Source organism: Vitis riparia, chromosome 19 (genome assembly GCF_004353265.1).
Source record: "Vitis riparia cultivar Riparia Gloire de Montpellier isolate 1030 chromosome 19, EGFV_Vit.rip_1.0, whole genome shotgun sequence".
Lineage (NCBI taxonomy): Eukaryota > Viridiplantae > Streptophyta > Magnoliopsida > Vitales > Vitaceae > Vitis > Vitis riparia.
Genome location: NC_048449.1, coordinates 2,059,173 through 2,080,393, shown reverse-complemented (window position 1 = coordinate 2,080,393; position 21,221 = coordinate 2,059,173). Strand labels below are relative to the sequence as shown.

Genomic DNA, 21,221 nt, shown 5'->3' with positions numbered 1-21,221 from the left:
TTATGTCAAAAGTGGTAAACTTTTCAAAAAAAAAAAATGGGATGGATTAGATTTTTTATTTGAAGATTATTTCATCATTTTTAACAAAATATTTCTAAAATAAAATAAAGAAAAGTTAAATAAATTCTTAAATAAAACTCAAAAATATTTTAATTTCTCACAATTTATTATTACTCATTTTTTATTTTTTTATTTTTTTATTTTTTATTTAATAAACTTTGATTTCTAAATTTTTAAGAAATTTATACAATAAAGCTGACTCAAAATTAAACTCCTCCAATTGATCATTAAAATTATTCAAATTTCAATAATCCAAAATTGAGAATGTGAGTGTGATTCTATTTAGTTTATTTTTGGAATTTCGATAATGTGTTGTCTGATTATTTTATTTGGGAAATGATTTCTGGGATCCCCTGAATTCAAGGGTGCCAATTGCTGCTGAAGCTTCCAAGAAAGCTGAGACCTTCGAGAAACCTTTATCTAGTCTATGTTCCGCCTGGTTCAACTTGTTTTGTTTTAGATTTATTGGATTCATGGGTGAAGATTAGCTAGGAAAAGCTCTAGAGGACTTTCAATTCCCCAAGGCTAATTTTCCATCCTTTTTTTTTACTTTCAGACCTCCAAAATCTTCATTTTCAAAGTTTAATCCCTCAAAATTCTTTTCTTAAATTTGATTTTTACGGTTCCCATCTTCGAATAACTTATGAACTCTCAATTTCTAAGAGTTAATTTTCCACATTCCAATCTTTACATTCTTTCATTTAATCTTCATCATTTTTGTCATTGTTATTATTTTATTTATTCATTTATTTACTTTTCCAACTTCCATCTCCGAACAATTCTTCAAAATTTCGATTTCAAAATTTAATTTCTCATCTAAAAAAAATGTCACTATTCACATCTATTCATTTAAATATTATTTCCGTTATCATTGTTATCATTCTATATTTATTCATTTACTCCTTTTAAAATTTCTAGTCATTGAAATTCAATTTTTCAAAGATCTAACTTCCAATATTAAAAATTCTACTATTCACATTCATTTGTTTCGTGATTATTTTTTTTATTATTACTACTCCATTTGTTTACTTATTCACTTATTCATATATTTAAAATCCTATCTCTAAATAATCTTTCAAATTCCCAATCTCTAAATTCAATCTCTAATCTCTAAAATTCTAACTTTTTCAATCATTAATCTAATCGTTATTATTTTCGTTATCCTATTCATTTATTTATTCATTTGTTCGTTTATTTAAAACTCCACCTCTAAAGAATTCTTTAAATTCCCAAATTTAATTTACAATTTCCAAAATTCCAATTTTTGAATTTATTTGTTTAATCGTTGTTATTCTCTTTATTATTATTATTTTATTTATTTATTTATTTTTAAAATTCCGTCTTTAAATAATTCTTCAAAATTTCGATTCAAAAATTTTAGTTCTATGAAACTCTAATTTTCCAATTCCCGAACTTAATTACTAGTTTCTAATACTCTAATTCTCGTATTTATTCCGTTACTTATTTATTATTAACATTTTATTCATTCATGCTTAAAAATTTTGACTCCGAATGGCTTTCAAGATTTCCAATTTTTATAATTAGATTTTTCACAATTTCTACTTCTCAAATGATTTTCAATTCTGGTTTCCTTCAAAATTTAATTTCCAAAGTCCTAATTTAAGTAACTTATTTATTTATTTATTCATTTATTTATCTTTTTAAAATCCCGGACTCTCAAATAATTTTCAAGATTTCAATCTCTTTCAAATTTAATTTCTAAAATTCTCATTCTTACATTTAATTTCTAAAAATCCAATTTTCAAATAATCTCTAAGAATCCAATTTTCAAATAAACTTCCAAAATTCAGTTTTCCCTCGAACAGTTTTAATTTTTGTTTGGTGATATGTGTGATATGTTTTGTGCTCTTTGTTGTACACTGACCTCATTTTTATGATAGCACATTACTCGTTCGTGGCCTAGGTACGCATCTACTCTCTTTCTGGTCGTTCTCTATGCGTGTTTTGGTTCCCATATGTGCATGATCGATTTGAGTATCCCTTGATTTTCCTATTAATTACCACATCTGCTTCATTTTATTAGTAGAGATCCGACTTTAGGGACTTAAAAGGGTGGTACAGTCTTTACCGTACCTTCCCGATAAGTAACCTGACCCCCGAGCCCGATCCGGTTTTTCACAGACCACCTTTTCCAAAATAATAAGTCACACTTAGGGTTTTCTTTCTTATTTTATTTATCCTCTTAAAAATAAAACAAAAATAAGTGGCGACTCCAAATCATTTTTTAATAAATAAAATCATTTTCAAACAAAAAAAAAATCGAGCTTGCCATCGAGTGGAAGCGCATAAGCTGAAATGCGGGGTCCATAGTATTGTATTATTTTTTATTAACATCATGAATTATTTTGTATTAATGCACCAATCTAGTATATTGGTGAAGAATAATTTAATAAATTTGTCATTTTTTCATTACTCATTTGCTTATGTAGAGTTAAAAGAAAAAAGATAATATGTATATAATCAAGAAAAATGGCCCCAAGAAAAAAATTATATAATTTTTCTTATTTTATTATAAAAATTAAATTATTTGAAATATATTTTTTCAACTTTTTTTTTTCAAAAAGTTGAGAATTTTGTAGAGAACTCATTAAAAAAAAAAAAAATTTAATTTTCAATATTTCTTGAATAAAACCAAACTCTGAGGTTACTAACTTACTACATTGTTTTATACAAATAAAATATAAACTTTAATAATTCTTATTACTAAGTAAAAACTTTGTTACCCGAATGATTAGTTATTTTTCCTTAGCACTCATCGATTGAGTAACATACTACTATTCACTTGGTAGTATAGCATATGAAAAAATAAAAAAAATAAAAATTAGGTTTTGTCATAATATATCATAATATCAATATATTTGTATAACAAGTATAATACATTTATAACATACCTATATTTTATGAAAAATTAATAATTTTAGAAATGCATATTTATACAAAAAAATAGTTTTAAAAAATAATTTATCCAAATATATATATATATATTTTTGCTTTTTATTATTTAAAACAACTTATTACATACCCTTATTTTTATAACACGCCAAAGAACCGTCTACTGTGTTTTTTTTTAACTTAAAATAAAATTTTAAAAACAAGCATAAAAAATTATATTAGTGTGAGATTTAATAGAAAAAATTATTCATATTAGAGTTATACGATGGTAAAAGGATTTGGGGTTATAATAGTGACACTCTACACAAGCAAAATAAAATTAAAAAAAATAAAAATATAATTAGCTTCACCATAGATTTTTGGATGTTGCAGTTCTCTTGAAAATAAAAATAAAATAATTTCTTGAAAATATCAGGTTCATATATGGGATATCAGGTGTTCCAAAAGCTTATCGAGAAATCACATGTTTAACTAATGGGTGGAGGAATATTGAAAATGTGCACTCATGGAAGAAGCCTCCTGGAGACAGAAAAGGGAGATTTGGTTAAAGGAGGATAGTAAAAATACTATATTCTTCCACAAAACTACTGTAATAGAAGCAATATTTTGACAAAGATTGAAGTTAATGGGATTGACTAACCTATGATAGTAATAATATAGAGGAAAGGCTGGTCGGCAGACTATCTAATCTAGGGGATTGGAGACCTACCTGAAGGAGAAAAGTTGGAGATGTTCTCAAAGGAAAAAGTGCTCAATACTTTGTCAGACTTAAAGATCGAAGTCTAGATGGATTTTTTATGGTCTTTTGACAGTTCAATGAGATTATGTGAAGAATAAGATGATGGGTTTTTTCATATAGCTTCATAAACAAGTTTGAAAGAAGCCCAACACTAAGTTTTTGGTGTTAATCCCAAAGAAAGAGGGTCCAAAAAGTCTTGAAAGACTTTAGACTAATAAGCTTGATGGGACTCAACTTACATAAGTTTCCCGTCAACGTTTAAGGAAAATAAATTTTAAATGTAGCACTTATAGCTAATGAGGCCACCAATTTCATGTTGAAAAATGAAGCCTATGGATTGATGTGTTATTAATTCATATTAGTTGAGCATTTTGTTATTAATTCTAAAAAAAATGAACTTTGATTAGAAATGGATTAGAAGTATTGAGCGATGCATTTCTATGATAAGGTTTTCTATGACACTCCTCTTATTCTTTCTCCTCATTTAGTACTGATAACAATGCTTTACGAGGAACAAAAGGAGTGTATGCCCAATACTTGAAAAATAAAAATTTTTAATTGTTATAAATATTAAAATTGTTTCTTAGAATCACTATCAAACGAATTCTAAGAAGCATATAAATTCACAATAATTCCACCAATAAACACAGCAATTTCTCTTTAATTAAATCATCATAAATATTAAAGAAAATTCACAATAATTCATATATCATCAAACATAATCTATACCCTAATCATATAAAATTTATTTATTCCTGATATGCTTAATAATAATTTTATTGTCCACGAGTTTGTTCTATGATCCCTTCTATGTCCTTTTCTCATTTTCTCTTTTTTTGTTCTCTCTATAGGGCCATTATAAGTTACTTGCACGCCATATTTTGACCAATTTTATTACATTATTATTATTTTTTCTATTTCACTTCATTAAATAAATTCTTAAATAAAACTAAAAAATATTTTAATTTCTCACAATTTATTATTACTCATTTTATATTATTTAATTATTATTATTATTATTATTATTTTATAAACTTTGATTTCTAAATTTTTAAGAAATTTTATACGACTCGAAATTAAACTCCTCCAATTGATCATTAAAATTATTCAAATTTCAATAATTCAAATTTGAGAATGTGAGTGTGATTCTATTTAGTTTATTTTTGGAATTTCGATAATGTGTTGTCTGATTATTTTATTTGGAAATGATTTCTGGCATCCCGTGAACTCGATTTTGCCGCTGAAGCGTCCAAAAGAAAGGACCATGAGAAGACTATAAAAACAAAGGCACAGGTCAACCAAACGTTGTCTCGACATCTTCATGATGCACGTTAAAAGAAATTTAATTTACATTAAAAATATATTTTCAAGAGATATATTTTATTATTTTATAATTTTATAAAATCAAATTTATATTAAAAATATCTCTCAATTTCACATTTTTCATATCGGTTGTGTAATATAAAAATTAAATTTATACTAAAGATGTCTCGTTAAGAAACACTTTCTACAATTTCACAAAATTAAATTGTGTCTCTTCAAGAATGATCATATTAGTCATCCATTGAAATAATTGAATTTATACTAAATATATATTTTCAAAAGACACTTTCTATAATTTCAAAAAATTAAATTTATTTTCAAAGGTTTTCTTCAAAGACACTTTTAATATAAATTTATTTTTTTTATAGATGACTAAAATAAAAATTATAGAAAGTGTTTCTTGAGTCACATTCAATATAAATTTAATTTTATGAAATTGTAAAGACATTTTCAATGTAAATTCAATTTTTTTTTATCGTGTGGTTAATATGAAAATTATGGAAGACGTCTCTTGAAGAGACGCCTTAAGTATAAATTTGATTTTATGGTATTGTGAAAATGATATTTCTTTAGTATAAATTCTTTTTTTTAACGTATATGATTAATGAAAAAAATTATGAAAAAATGTTTTTGAAGAGATACTTTTAATATAAATTCAATTTTATGAAATTATGAAAAGTGTTTTTTGAAGAAACATATTTATTTTAAATTCATTTTTTTTAACATGTATAGTTGATATATGAACAATATGGAAGGTGTCTCTCCAATAAATATTTTTCAAAGTGGTAATAAATTTATTAATAGTTGTGTAATTGCCATATTCTAAGATTTTTTTTCCAAATTGGCATATTTTAATAATTTTGTTTTGGAATTACCATTTTTTAAGAATTATTTTTTAAACTAGGTGTAGAAGTTAAAAAAGCCCAGGATGGAGCTGACCAAATTTCTTTCCACCAAAAGGGAAAAAAAAACAAATAACAAACAAAACCTAACTTCTAGATCTTCATGAGATTGCTTTCTCCATAAGTTACAAAAACGTAATATTGACTTTTGACATATTAATTAATCATAAGCACTTTTAGTGAAAATTTTCAATTTCACCTAGAAAATTTTCTTAATGCTAACCTCTCCCGTTTTTTCTCCGTCTTACGAAACCTCTCTCTTTTTCCTTTTCCCACTACTTTGTCAATTAATCCAAATGCTCTAACCACCCTTGCATATTGATCCGAAGGAAAGAGGCCGCGCTCTATATAATGAGGAAGCCGATAGCTCCAAATCCCGTTCATCGTTTTGTCTTTCAGATTTTCTCCATACCTTTTTCTTTTCTCTGTGACAAAGCATGTCCGATATTTTGCTTACCAACATAAATTCCGTAGAGCCCATGTTCGATGAGCCAACCACCGTTAGCAAACCCAGCAAGAGATGGCGCCTGGCCTCAGCTACTACTCCTTCCTTTGTTGTCCTCAATGTTCAGCCCGATGCCTTCTCAGGCATTGATCAGACAAGTCTCAATGCAATGGTGAGGAAGAAAAAGGTAGACCAGCTTCTTGAAGCCCATGAAGTTCTCTTTGATGTGCTGAGCTTATTGTGGCTGACTTTGATCCTGGACACGTTATGTGCTATAGCTCTTGCTACACAGCAGCCCACCAAGGATCTCAAGGAGGGGCCACCTGTGAGCCAGACTCAGCCACTCATTACCAACATAATGTGGAGGAATATATTATCCCAAGCAGTATATCAGATAGCCGTTGGCTTGACCCTAAACTTCAAAGGAGAATCAATCTTCCATGTTAACGAGAAGGTAAAGAACACCTTGATACTCAATATCTCTGCATTATGCCAGGTTTTCAATCTGGTCAATGCAAAGAAGCTGGAGAAAAAGAACAAGTTGTTTTGGGGGACCACTGGGATAGCCATAGTCCTTGAGGTCGTTGCGGTAGAATTTTTTAAGAAATTTGGGGATACGGAGAGGTTGAGCTGGGGACAATGGGCTGCATGTATCGGGGTCGCAGCCGTATCTTGGCCGATCGGATTCCTCGTCAAGTACATTCCTGTTTGAGACCCACCATTCCTTGCTATGTCTAAATTATCTAAATTGCTAATGTTTGGAAAGTTCTGGAGTTGCGGTACAGCTGAAGAAGTACTTCTTGGCTGGTATCTGCACACGTCAACTTATCTTGACGTGGGCTAAAGGTCGGCTTCGACAAGCCATTGGATGTCTATGTTGAATTAATAACTGTTGTTAATTATTAGAATGAATGTATGCTTTGTGTTGTTTTGTGTGAATGAATTAAAATATGTCCAATTTAGAATCTATCAGCCCTTTTTAAATTGGTTTGAGAGCAGTTATCTGTTTACTAAAAACGTAAAAATATATAAATATGGGCTTTGAAAATGGGTTAAAAAGGGTTTAGGATCCCGGCCTTTAGGGATGGACCTTGGGCTTTGAAAAGGGGTTAAGGGTTGGAAATGGGCCTTGGGCTTCATCTTCATCCTAACTTCCCCCCTATCTCCCTTTTTTTTTTCTTCCCACTCCTTTCATTCCCAAACCTCACCTACTTTCTACATTCCGTCTAATCTAGCCGCCCCCATCAACCTAATTCCCGGGGTGGTCAAAAGAGTAATCATGATAGCAAAATAAAAATGGCCCAAAAAAAACCCCTCCTTCCCCGGGAGGGGGTCTACACAACATGAATTATTTTGTATTAATGCACCAATCTAGTATATTAGTGAAGAATAATTTAATAAATTTGTCATTTTTTCATTACTTATTTGCTTACACGGAGTTAAAAGAAAAAATATAATATGTATATAATCAAGAAAAATGGCCCAGAGAAAAAAATTAAATTATTTGAAATATATTTTTTCAACTTTTTTTTTTTCCAAAAAGTTGAGAATTTTGTAGAGAACTCATTTAAAGAAAAAAGAAATTTAATTTTCAATATTTCTTGAATAAAACCAAATTCTAAGGTTACTACGTTGTTTTATACAAATAAAATATAAACTTTAACGAATCTTATTACTAAGTAGAAACTTTGTTATATTGATTGAGTAACACACGACTATTCGCTCGGTAGTATAGCATATGAAAAAAAATTTTAAAAATAAAATTAGGTTTTGTCATAATATAAAATATTAAATTAAAAAAAAGTAGAAGAGAAAATAGATTTGAAATATTTTCATGGAAAAATAAAATAAAAAGAACATTGATTAGATGGTACTATTTACGCAAGATTTGTAAATTATAATGAAATAAATAAGTTTTAAAAAATTAGTATTATTTTTAAATAATTTTTATTTTAATGTTATATTTGAAGATAATTTTATCTTCATTTTGAGACTAATGTTTGTCTTATATTCCACTTAAATTTTATTTTATTTAATTCTTTTGGTATTTAATATTATTAAAAAAATTAATTATAATAATTTAAAAAATTATTTCCAACTCGTAAAATCCAACAAGTTATTTTTTAAAAAGACAATTTTTGAATATTAAATTATTGAAAGAAATAGGTTTCTGAATATTTTTTACAATTTTTTATTAAAAAAATCAATATAAATATCAAAATTCCCAAAAGTCCAAGCCCCATCAAGATTAAAAGCTATAGCCAAAAACTTTGACCAAGCCTCATCATAATTTTCATCCTTGAATACGAATATCTTTAAAGCTATAGCCAAAAACTTTGACCAAGCCTCATTTCAATTAGTGGTCCCACCTTTGAAAATTAAGAGATTTAAATATTTGATGTTGTCATCTTGAAAAGGCCTTGTCCAATTAATTAGATGACTAGTTTTTTTTTTTAATTAAAGAATAAAAATAGCCCAAAAAATATTTTAAAAATTTTAATAATTGGGTTTTAATTGGTCTGCACACATTTTTTTTATTAAGCATATAAATTAATGATTTTCTTTTTTTTTTAATGAATGTGGGTGTCAACCAAAACCCACAAGGCAAATATTTGGTTCTTCCCTTAAAAATTGAGATCACACCAAGTGTTTCAATATCAATGGTGGGGATGGGGGGCCAAAAGACCAAATCTAAAAGCATGCCCAAATCTTATCTAACTCTAGTTTAACTAAGGGAGAATTATGTTTTGGGGGTAGATGGCCCCCAAAATTAACAAAAGATCCATGTAACTCTTCAAATTGAGCCCAAGACCCAATGAAAGTATGGAAATTGATTTGAAGGATAACATCCTTCAGTATTTCCAAAAATGCCCTTTGTTGATTTTGAGAAAAAAAATTAATATTTTTAAAAAATACTTTTATTTAATTTAATATTTTTTATTTAATTTAATATTTTTAAAAAATACTTTTGTGTAATTTAATATTTTTTAAAATACTTTTATTTAATTTAATATTTTTCAAAAATAAATTTATTTAATTTAATATTTTAAAAAAATTAATTTAATATTTTTGAAAAAAAAATTAATTTAATATTTTTGAAAACTACTTTTATTTAATTTAGTATTTTTGAAAAAAAAATATTGAAAAAAAATTATTTAACTTAATTTTATAAAATATTTTATATGTGTTCTTAAAGGGTATATTTGTCCGTTACTATTTCATATCCTTCAACTCAATTTAAAAAGTTATATGGACCTTTTGTTAATTTAGGGTACATCTACCCCAAAAGATAATTCTTCCTTTAACTGGAGCATGGGCCTTAATCTTTGAAAAAAAATCCCAATGAAAATGACCCACGAACCAATAAAAATTCAAAAAGAAAAAGAAAAAGAATGAAAAAGAGGGAGGATCTACTAGGTTTTTATTTTTTATTTCTCTCTCCCAATTTGGTAAGAATGACGGAATTGATTGAATGTTTCTCAATTAACCACACCTTGATGGGATGTTTCTAATTGTTTATTAAATGGGTTGGTGGTGACCCAATTGTTTGATTCATCAACATCTAAATTTTTCTAAATTTTGAAATAAAATCATATATTTGAAAATGGATCTTTAAGAACAATAAATATAACATTTTTATTCTAATATTTGGATAAAAGCAATTTTATGTTCTCATCAAGTTTTATTCTCATATTGCTATTTATTTATTTTATTTAATTCTAAATAAAAATTTAATGTTTAATAGTGTTAAGTAATAAATTATTTATTTTTTAATATTTTATTTTTATTACACATTAAAATGTAAAGAAAAGTCAATATGTTACTTGATTGGATGTTTCTAATTGTTTATTAAATGGGTTGGTGGTGACCCAATTGTTTGATTCATCAACATCTAAATTTTTCTAAATTTTGAAATAAAATCATATATTTGAAAATGGATCTTTAAGAACAATCAATATAACATTTTTATTCTAATATTTGGATAAAAGCAATTTTATGTTCTCATCAAGTTTTATTCTCATAGTGCTATTTATTTATTTTATTTAATTCTAAATAAAAATTTAATGTTTAATAGTGTTAAGTAATAAATTATTTATTTTTTAATATTTTATTTTTATTACACATTAAAATGTAAAGAAAAGTCAATATGTTACTTGATTGGATGTTTCTAATTGTTTATTAAATAGGTTGGTGGTGACCCAATTGTTTGATTCATCAACATCTAAATTTTTCTAAATTTTGAAATAAAATCATATATTTGAAAATGGATCTTTAAGAACAATAAATATAACATTTTTATTCTAATATTTGGATAAAAGCAATTTTATGTTCTCATCAAGTTTTATTCTCATAGTGCTATTTATTTATTTTATTTAATTCTAAATAAAAATTTAATGTTTAATAGTGTTAAGTAATAAATTATTTATTTTTTAATATTTTATTTCTATTACACATTAAAATATAAAGAAAAGTCAATATGTTACTTTTTTTCATTTAGAAAAAATAATAAATTATTTAATTTTTTTTTGTAAAAAGTAATATATATGTAATAAATAATAAAGAAATATGGAAAGAAAATATGGAGAGAATAAGACATAATAAGAATTTTTAATATATGAAAACATATTTGCTCAATAATTTTAACGACAAACACAACAATTTCTCTTTAATTAAATCACCACAAATATTACAATAATTCATATATCATCAAAACATAGTCTACACCCTAATCATATCAAATTTGTTTATTTCCAATACAACAATTTTTCTTCCATTAAACCAATACAAACATATAAAAATAATAATAAATTATCTATAAATCATAAAATAAAAAAATAAAAAACCTTTAACAATAATCATATTTCAAATAACATAAAGAAAATATAAATGATACATATTTATATCTCCAAACAATAAAATCTATAATTTTTTTTAAAGAATATTAAATAAAAATTACCACATATTTTCTCTGACGGTCAACATTCCAAAGCTAACTGACGGTCTCACACGTCCAGAGTTTGTTCTGCGATCCCTCCTCTGATCCTTTCTCTTTCCCCTTTTTTTTTCTGTCTTCTCTGTAGGGCCATTAGTGGCTTGCACGCCACTTATTCTTATTTTTACCATTTCACTTCGTTAAATAAATTCTTAAATAAAACTCAAAAATATTTTAATTTCTCACAATTTATTATTACTCATTTTATATTATTTAATTTTTTTATTTTTTATTTAATAAACTTTGATTTCTAAATTTTTAAGAAATTTTATACAATAAAGCTGACTCGAAATTAAACTCCTCCAATTGATCATTAAAATTATTCAAATTTCAATAATCCAAATTTGAGAATGTGAGTGTGATTCTATTTAGTTCATTTTTGGAATTTCGATAATGTGTTGTCTGATTATTTTATTTGGACTGAAGCCTCCAGGAAAGGGCCAGTGAAGGTACTATCGGCTTGAAACAGTTTTTGGAAAGATCAAACTGTCATCGAAAGACTCTATAAAAACATACGGCACAAGTCAACCAAACACTTTCTCTTGAAAAGACATCTAACACGCCACTGACTTTACTAAAGGCACAGGCCAACCAAGCATATTGTAAAAGACATCTTCCCCGTTATTTTTATATTAATGATACAAGATAAAAAAAAAAAGATTCTCAAAACATTGTCAAACAGAGGCAAATTTATCAAAATTTGTAAGTCGGTTGAGGAACCTCAAATTCACGTTCTATTCCATTTCCCAATCAAAAAGTAGGCATTTGCATAAAGTAGGTGAAACAGTACTTTGACATTTCCAAATAGCTAGGCATTAATACACAGCGCCTTCCTTCTCCTAGTTCACTTCAGTCTTCACCACCCTTGCATGTGGATCCGAGAGCCCTATATAATGAGTAAGCCGGTAGCTTACCGTTCATGGTTTTGTCTCTGAGATTTTCTCCATACCTTGTTCTTTTCTCTGTGACAAAGCATGTCCGATATTTTCCTTACCAACACAAATTCCGTAGAGCCCATGCTCGATGAGCCAACCACCGTTAGCAAACCCAGCAAGAGGCGCTTGGCCTCAGCTACTACTCCTTCCTTTGTTGTCCTCAATGTTCAGCCCGATGCCTTCTCAGGCATTGATCAGACAAGTCTCAATGCAATGGTGAGGGAGAAAAACGTAGACCAGCTTCTTGTAGCTGGGGGAGTAGTAGGTGTGGCTGGTGCTTTAAAAACAGACATAAAAAATGGAATCGGTGGTGCTGTTGACGATGTTGCTCTCAGACAGGCAGCTTTCGGTTCAAACACATACCAGAGGCAGCCTGCTAAAAGCCTAATCCACTTCGCGGTGGAAGCTTGTAAGGATCTCACCATTCTCGTACTTCTACTTTGTGCAACACTCTCTCTCGGTTTTGGAATTAAAGAGCAGGGGCTGAAGGAAGGGTGGTACGATAGTGCAAGCATATTTGTTGCCGTCCTTCTAGTCATTTCTGTGTCTACTGTGAGTAACTTCTGGCAGAACAGACAGTTCCAAAGGTTGTCTAAAGTCAGCAACAACATCAAAGTTGATGTCGTCCGAAATGGGCGCAGTGATCAGCAGACCTCTATATTTGACATAGTAGTTGGAGATGTCGTTTGCGTAAAGAGTGGTGACCAAGTTCCCGCCGATGGCTTGTTCTTGAACGGGCATTCACTGCAAGTGGATGAATCCAGCATGACCGGAAAGGGTGGCTGCGTGGAAGTTAATAGCGACAAGAATCCATTTTTGTTGTCTGGAACCAAAGTGGCTGATGGATATGCTCGAATGCTTGTGACGTCGGTTGGTATGAACACAACATGGGGCCAGACGATGAGCACAATCAGCGGCGACACTAATGAGCATACACCCTTACAAGCCAGGCTTCATAAACTTACCTCATCAATAGGTAAGGTTGGTTTGGCGGTTGCTTTTCTAGTGCTTGTAGTGTTGCTGGTTCGCTATTTTACCGGGAATACAGAAGATGAGAATGGAAATCAGGAGTTCATTGGCAGCAAGACAAAGGTTGTTGATATGGTGAATTCCGTGGTAAGAATCATTGAGGCCGCAGTTACCATTGTGATTGCGGCAATCCCAGAAGGCTTATCGTTGGCTGTCACACTCATTCTTGCCTCTTCAATGGAGGGAATGATGGCTGACCAGGCTATGGTTCGGAAGCTCTCTGCCTGTGAGACCATGGGCTCTGCCACCACCATTTGTACTGACAAAACAGGCATTCTCACTCTGAACCAGATGGAGGTGACAAAGTTTTGGCTTGGCCAAGATCCTGTTGAAGTTTCCTCTTCAATTTCTACAAATCTTCTCAACCTCATCCACCAAGGAGTTGCTCTGAACACATTTGGTAGCGTTTACAGGGCTATTTCAGGATCTAAGTTCGAGTTCTCTGGTAGCCCAATAGAAAAAGCAATTCTTTCATGGGCTGTACGGAAACTTGATATGGACATGGAGACAACGAAGCTGAGTTGTACCATTCTCCATGTTGAACCCTTTAATTCGGAGAAGAAAAGAAGTGGGGTTTCAATGAGGAGCAACGCTGATAACACAATCCACGTGCACTGGAAAGGAGCTGCAGAGATGATACTAGCAATGTGTTCGAGTTACTATGACGCTTCTGGAAGCATGAAAGATCTGGATGATGGTGAACGGATGAAATTTGAGCAAATAATTGAAGGCATGGCCTCTAGAAGCCTCCGCTGCATTGCTTTTGCACATAAACAAATTCCAGAGGAAGACCATGGAATTGGGGTAGGCCTGAAAAAGCTGAAAGAAGACAACCTGACCCTTATAGGACTGGTGGGGATAGAGGACCCATGTAGACCAGGAGTGAGAGAGGCTGTGGAAACTTGCAGATGCGCTGGAGTGGACGTCAAAATGATAACCGGTGATAATATATTCATTGCAAGAGCCATAGCCACTGATTGTGGAATACTAAGACCTGATCAAGGCACGACCAGTGAAGTAGTGGTCGAAGGTGAGGTATTTCGGAAGTACACCCCAGAGGAGAGAATGGAGAAAGTTGGTAAAATTCGTGTGATGGCTAGATCCTCTCCCTTTGATAAACATCTTATGGTACAGTGCTTGAAACAGAAAGGTCATGTGGTTGCAGTGACAGGCGACTGCACATATGATGCACCAGCATTAATGGAAGCCGACATAGGACTTTGTATGGGCATACAGGGCACTCAAGTTGCAAAGGAGAGCTCAGATATCATCATATTGGATGATAATTTTGATTCTATTGCCAGGGTTTTCATGTGGGGAAGGTTTGTTCATTACAATGTCCAGAAATTCATCCAGCTCCAACTCACGGCGACTCTTGCAGCCCTTGTAATCAATGTTGTGGCAGTAGTTTCAGCCCATGAAGTTCTCTTTGATGTGCTGAGCTTATTGTGGCTGACTTTGATCCTGGACACGTTATGTGCTATAGCTCTTGCTACACAGCAGCCCACCAAGGATCTCAAGGAGGGGCCACCTGTGAGCCAGACTCAGCCACTCATTACCAACATAATGTGGAGGAATATATTATCCCAAGCAGTATATCAGATAGCCGTTGGCTTGACCCTAAACTTCAAAGGAGAATCAATCTTCCATGTTAACGAGAAGGTAAAGAACACCTTGATATTCAATATCTCTGCATTATGCCAGGTTTTCAATCTGGTCAATGCAAAGAAGCTGGAGAAAAAGAACAAGTTGTTTTGGGGGACCATTGGGATAGCCATAGTCCTTGAGGTCGTTGCGGTAGAATTTTTGAAGAAATTTGGGGATACGGAGAGGTTGAGCTGGGGACAATGGGCTGCATGTATCGGGGTCGCAGCCGTATCTTGGCCGATCGGATTCCTCGTCAACTACATTCCTGTTTGAGACCCACCATTCCTCGCTATGTCTAAATTATCTAAATTGCTAATGTTTGGAAAGTTCTGGAGTTGCGGTACAGCTGAAGAAGTACTTATTGGCTGGTATCTGCACACGTCAACTTATCTTGACGTGGGCTAAAGGTCTTGTTCTGCAGCACATAGAGGCTGAGACAAGCCATTGGATGTCTATGTTGAATTAATAACTGTTGTTAATTATTATAATGAATGTATGCTTTGTGTTGTTTTGTGTGAATGAATTAAAATATGTCCAATTTAGAATCTATCAGCCCTTTTTAAATTGGTTTGAGAGCAGTTATCTGTTTACTAAAAACGTAAAAATATATAAATATTTACATTCCAGGACTCAGTGTGAGTAAAACGAGGTAATATTCCGACACGTTTGCTTTCCTATTGGAGATCAGTTTAATAAAAAAGTCTTATTTCTGAAAAGGACTTGTCTGGCGGCCACAGGACAGAGGATCTGGAGGCTGTACCTGAATTTTCCCCGTTTTCACATTTCAAGTGACATGCTTTTTTTTGTTGGGGATGGTGGTCCCTTTTCTGGCCAAAATATCGGTAATCACGATATTTTAATTTTATAGATATATCGAGGATATTTTAACATAAAATATTGATAAATATAAAATTGAATAAAACTTATAAAAATATAAAATAAAACTTTTAAAAATAAAATTAAAAATATAATAAACATTTTAAAGTTATTTTATTAAATATATATATATATATATATATATAAGACCCCTCAAGATTTCCAGAAAATCCTTGAAGAAGGAAGCTCAAGCTTTTCCCAAGAGAATTCTAATGCAGAATCTGATGATTCAACAAGATACCTTCCAGACAATGGTGATGACTGTGAAGGAATCCTTCCTCCAATTAGAGGATTTAAGCCTTAAGAATATTTCAAGCTTTGCAGTTTCTGCACCAAAAGCAGCAAGCATGTGTTCACACAGTTTAAAGATGCCTGACAGCCGTCATTTCAGCCGAAAGCACGTTTCCGGTTCAAGAGTAAATATATATATATATATATATATATATATATATATATATATATTATATGTGTCAATAAAAAATATAAATTTGATAAGTGTATATTGATTATTAAATTATATTAAATATTATTTAATGATTATATTATAATATTTGATTATAATATATTTCGGTGGATATTTTGACACAAAATATCCATATTGATAAAAACATAAAATAAAACTCTTAGAAATAAAATTAAAAGCATAATACACATTTTAAAGTTATTTTTCTTTAATAAATTGATATATATATATAGTACATGTTAATAAAAAATATAAATTTGATAAGTGTACATTCATTATTAAATTATATAAAATATTATCGTCATAATACTGTGATATGTGATTATAATATGTTTAATTTTAAAATCTATTTAATATTAAAATTATGATATATTATAAAATAAATGATGATAAATATATAAATTTTTAATATATTAATAATATTAAAAACACTATGAATAAAATTATGATATATTTTTACTAATCAATTAAATGAAAAATGTTCATTCAATTATAAAATAGTTATAATTAATTTGTTATTTAAAGTATTTTTTTAATATTTTATTTATATCCTAACTTTTAATATATTTCTTTAGTGCATGTTATATGTTAATGGCCAAATTTGCACTAATAGAGTTGGGATGCATATTGAACCTTTTGTTGGGAGTTGTTATATATTTCTTTAATGTATTATCTTTTATCGGAGGTTGTAGATTAGAACCATCTTTTCATAATTTGTATATTTATTTCTTTTCATAATTTGTATATTTATTTCTCTATTTGGTATTTCCTTATTCGTAGTTCTTGGAAAATCTCTAATAATTTGACTTTGTAATTGGGTGGGGGTGCAGGAGGCCCTTGTGCCACCCTGGCTCATGAGGAGCGTGACCACGAGGGAGAGAGGCACAGCCACGGCACATGGGAAGCATGGTCAGAGTCACGTGAGGGCAAAGGAGAGAATTGGGTGAGAGAAAAGAACGTGGGGCACATGTGAAATATGGAGAAGTTTTGGAGCTGGCCATGTTTTCTAAATTTATTTTTAAAAATTGTTTTTATGCTAAAAAATAAAAATAAAAAAATTTAATGTTTTACAAAAAATTTTTTTTTTTTGATAAATTGTTTTAAAAAATGAATTTTTTGCTTTGGTTTTATAAAAAAACATTACAAATTCAATTTATATAATATAAGTTAAATTTAATTGAAGTTTTTTTTAATAAAAAAATAAAACTACTTTTGTAATTACAAATAAATTAAAAATAAATATTTTTTTTAGTAAAACATGAATAATAATATTATAATAAAATCAGAAAATCTATTTTTTAAAATATATATATATACTATTTTAATATATGTTAAAAATATAAAAATATTAATATCTTTGTAAATTTTTTTATTAATAATGAATAAAATTTACCTTTTTAAACATGTAAATGAGTCCAGTCTTTCATTTCATATACATATTTAGTATTGAAATATGAATATAATATTGGAAAATATTTTGATTTGTTGTGCAATTAATTACATCAGTTTTATGAATTCAAAATTATTCTTAAATATTAAAAATTCATTACAAATTTAAATTATTAATTATGACTTACTTAATTTGTAATTTATTTAACTCAAAAAATATATTTATGTGTATAGAAGAAACAATAAAGTCATAACTCATAATATATCATTTTTTTTAATAATTAGGTCTTTTTTTTAGTTTTATATTATTTTTTAAAATTATTAAACTCATTAATAAATTTAATATAAAGTGTCACTTGATTTGAAGTTCATTTTTATAGTGAGAAAATCTATATGCAAGGAAAAAAAAAAAAAGGCATTATAAACTAATTTTTATTCATAAATTTCTGATATTAAATAGTTTGTTATTTGAGTTTTAAAGATTAATAAAGTTGTTAATGAATCCAATACATTGAGTCTTGTTTAATTTAAAACTTATTTTTTTGGTTAAATTTAAAAATAATAATAATAATTCTATATATATATATATATATATAAACAATAGACTCATTTTATACCAATTTTTATTCATAAATTTTTTGTATTGATTAGATCATTATTTAAGTTTTAAGTTATTTTTATTAAAAAATAGTAGACTCATTAAACGAATCTAATGCATTAAGTTTTAAGTTATATTACTTTAAACTTATTTTACTTATTTTAACTTGTCTATATAATGATTAAATAATTTTAAAATATATAAATTTATAACTAATTTAAATTATATTTGATTTTTTTATATAATAAAATTAAACATAAATAAATCATTTTTCTTAACTTTTTTTTTCTTCCTGAGTAATTTCCTTGCAACCAAACACTGGAGGAAAAAAGAAGGAACTTCTTTGTTCCTTGTCTGTAGTAGCTTTGAAAAGAAAAGAAACTTTCATTTGCAGACAAGAGTCAACATATCCTTAATTTTTCACAAAAGTCTGCATGCCATCAAGCCAGACAGAAAGGCAAATCAAAGCATAGAGAATGGAATATCAGGTATAGATTTCAACAGACAGTTAACCATCAAGACCATACTTAAAACTCAATCTATAACATGGCACCTAACTTCACCTATCACCAACTGGTGGGTGCAGCGAGACCACTCCCCTCCTCATATGCTTAGGACTCAAGACTAGTCCTCTCAAAACAAAGCACACACATGCCAATCTTTCATCTTCTTCTTCATCCCCAGCTGCAGCCCTAAATGATCATGACACTACCCTCCATCGATCGTCGGATCCAGTCCCTCTTTCCTGTGGCACTGGCCTCTTTTCTCATCCTAGGGACCGCGCAGCTGGTCCTTGATGCCATGAAGAACAACCACAGCCAAATTCAGCAGCTGTTTTACTCAGTTGGGAGGGAAGAGCACAGGAGGCTGCCTGTTGTTCTTTCTAAGGAAGATAGGATGGATGAAGGGTGCAATGTGTTTGAAGGGCAATGGGTGTGGGACAATAAGTCATATCCCCTCTATACAGAGGAGAGCTGCCCTTACTTGGTGAAGCAGGTGACTTGCCAGAGGAACGGAAGGCCTGATTCTTTGTATAAGAATTGGAGGTGGCAGCCTAGAGCTTGTAAACTCCCAAGGTATACACTTGCATTTCAACATTGCATTGCATGGAATTTCAAATCTCAAAGATACAAATGATGGATTTGTTTAATCACCTTGTGTGTCTAACCGATTTGATTTTAGTAAACTTTAGGGTTAAATCGAAGATAGTTTAACAAAGTATCATGCCTTAATTTAAGAGCATAAACTTAAGTCTCGTGCATACATGAAGTTTAGACTTCAAGGTTTTGGCTTAATCGGTTTGATTTGTATTATTAATTCATTATCTTATAACTTAAGCAATTCTGATATCTTGTAAAGTATAACATTTTTGGAGATATCAAATAAGGTTATATTCAAAGCATTCAGATTGCGGGATTATCTCATCACTTTAACAAAACATTCCATTAGAAAAATGAAAAGATTGTTTCAAGAATTTTCATGAAATGATGGCATTTTTCTGCTCGTTGTGTGATGTGAAGATCTTGAAATATTTTAGGTTCAATCCAAAGAAGTTATTGGAGATTTTGAGGGGGAAAAGGCTGATGTTTGTTGGAGACTCAATACAGAGAGGCCAGTTTGAATCACTGGTCTGTTTGGTACAGTCTGTGATTCCTGATGGAAAGAAATCACTTGAAAGAATACCTCCCATGAAGATCTTCAAAGCCAAGGTACCCAAAACTTTGCCTCTCTCCTCTATAGAGTTTTATCCAATTCTCAGCTAATTTTAGTAACTTTTCGGGTTTTACTGGGATTCATTCTAGGAATACGATGCCTCGATTGAATATTACTGGGCTCCCTTCATCACTGAGTCCATCTCCGATCACGCAACGAATCACACTGTCCTAAAGCGGCTGGTCAGGCTAGACTCCATAGCAAAACACGGCGAAGAATGGAAGAAAGCTGATATTTTGGTGTTTGAGAGCTACGTATGGTGGATGTACAAGCCTACCATCAATGCGACGTAAGTAGAGTTCCTCATTTTGTACCATTTTGACCTGTTCGAAGATGCAGTTCAACAGAACTCGCCATGTTTTGGCTTTTTGTTCTAGGTATGGATCAAATGCCAATGTCAAAGAATACAATGTGACAACTGCATACAGAATGGCATTGGAAACTTGGGCAAATTGGATAGACTCCAACATCAACCCTCTGACTCAGAAAGTACTTTTCATGAGCATGTCTCCTACACATCTATGGTGAGTTTCACCCAAAATTGCTATGAACAAACCCGTCAAAACAGCAAAAGATATGAAACCCTAGAACATGATATATGTTTTCAATTGTAGGAGCTGGGAATGGAAGCCTGGAAGCGATGAGAACTGCTTCAATGAGACGAAACCGATCCAGGGTCCATACTGGGGGACAGGTTCTAATCTTGAAATAATGAAAATAGTTGGAGATGTGTTACGAGATCTAAAGATTGACGTGAAGTTTTTGAACATTACCCAGTTGTCAGAATTCAGGAAAGATGCTCATACCTCGGTTTTTACTGAACGGAAGGGCAAGCTCCTAACGAAGGAGCAGAGATCTGATCCGAAAACTTATGCAGACTGCATCCACTGGTGCTTGCCTGGAGTTCCTGATACATGGAATGAAATTTTGTATGCATATCTATTACAAGATTACCGAAATTTTTTACCACCCCAATGACAATCAAGAGCAGAGCATGTATAAAAGCAAGAGGATCTAATGGCCATACTGCGAATTTTAGGGATCAAAACTCCCCAACATGAGCGAGTCTTCAACATGCAAATAAGAGAGGAATGGTATCATCACAACAATCAAATTTATTATCTGTAGCATCCCTTCATGAGCTTAGGCCTTTGGCATCGAGGATTCTATATCCAGGAGCAATATGAACAGATACG

At 30.4% G+C, this 21,221-nt stretch overlaps 2 protein-coding genes across 2 annotated transcripts; both read left to right on the top strand.

Moving 5' to 3' along the window:
• The first annotated feature begins 6,374 nt into the window (after nucleotides 1-6,374).
• On the top strand, nucleotides 6,375-15,259 carry LOC117909051 (putative calcium-transporting ATPase 13, plasma membrane-type). Its single transcript, XM_034822955.1, has 3 exons — nucleotides 6,375-7,088; nucleotides 7,149-7,189; nucleotides 12,349-15,259. Exons 1-3 carry the CDS (start codon nucleotides 6,375-6,377, stop codon nucleotides 15,257-15,259), a joined length of 3,666 nt encoding a protein of 1,221 aa, XP_034678846.1.
• A 3,708-nt stretch (nucleotides 15,260-18,967) lies between these two features.
• Nucleotides 18,968-21,153, top strand: LOC117908977 (protein trichome birefringence-like 31). Its single transcript, XM_034822854.1, has 5 exons — nucleotides 18,968-19,388; nucleotides 19,850-20,021; nucleotides 20,115-20,314; nucleotides 20,403-20,549; nucleotides 20,640-21,153. Exons 1-5 carry the CDS (start codon nucleotides 19,009-19,011, stop codon nucleotides 21,001-21,003), a joined length of 1,263 nt encoding a protein of 420 aa, XP_034678745.1. The 5' UTR covers nucleotides 18,968-19,008; the 3' UTR covers nucleotides 21,004-21,153.
• Nucleotides 21,154-21,221: the final 68 nt, after the last annotated feature.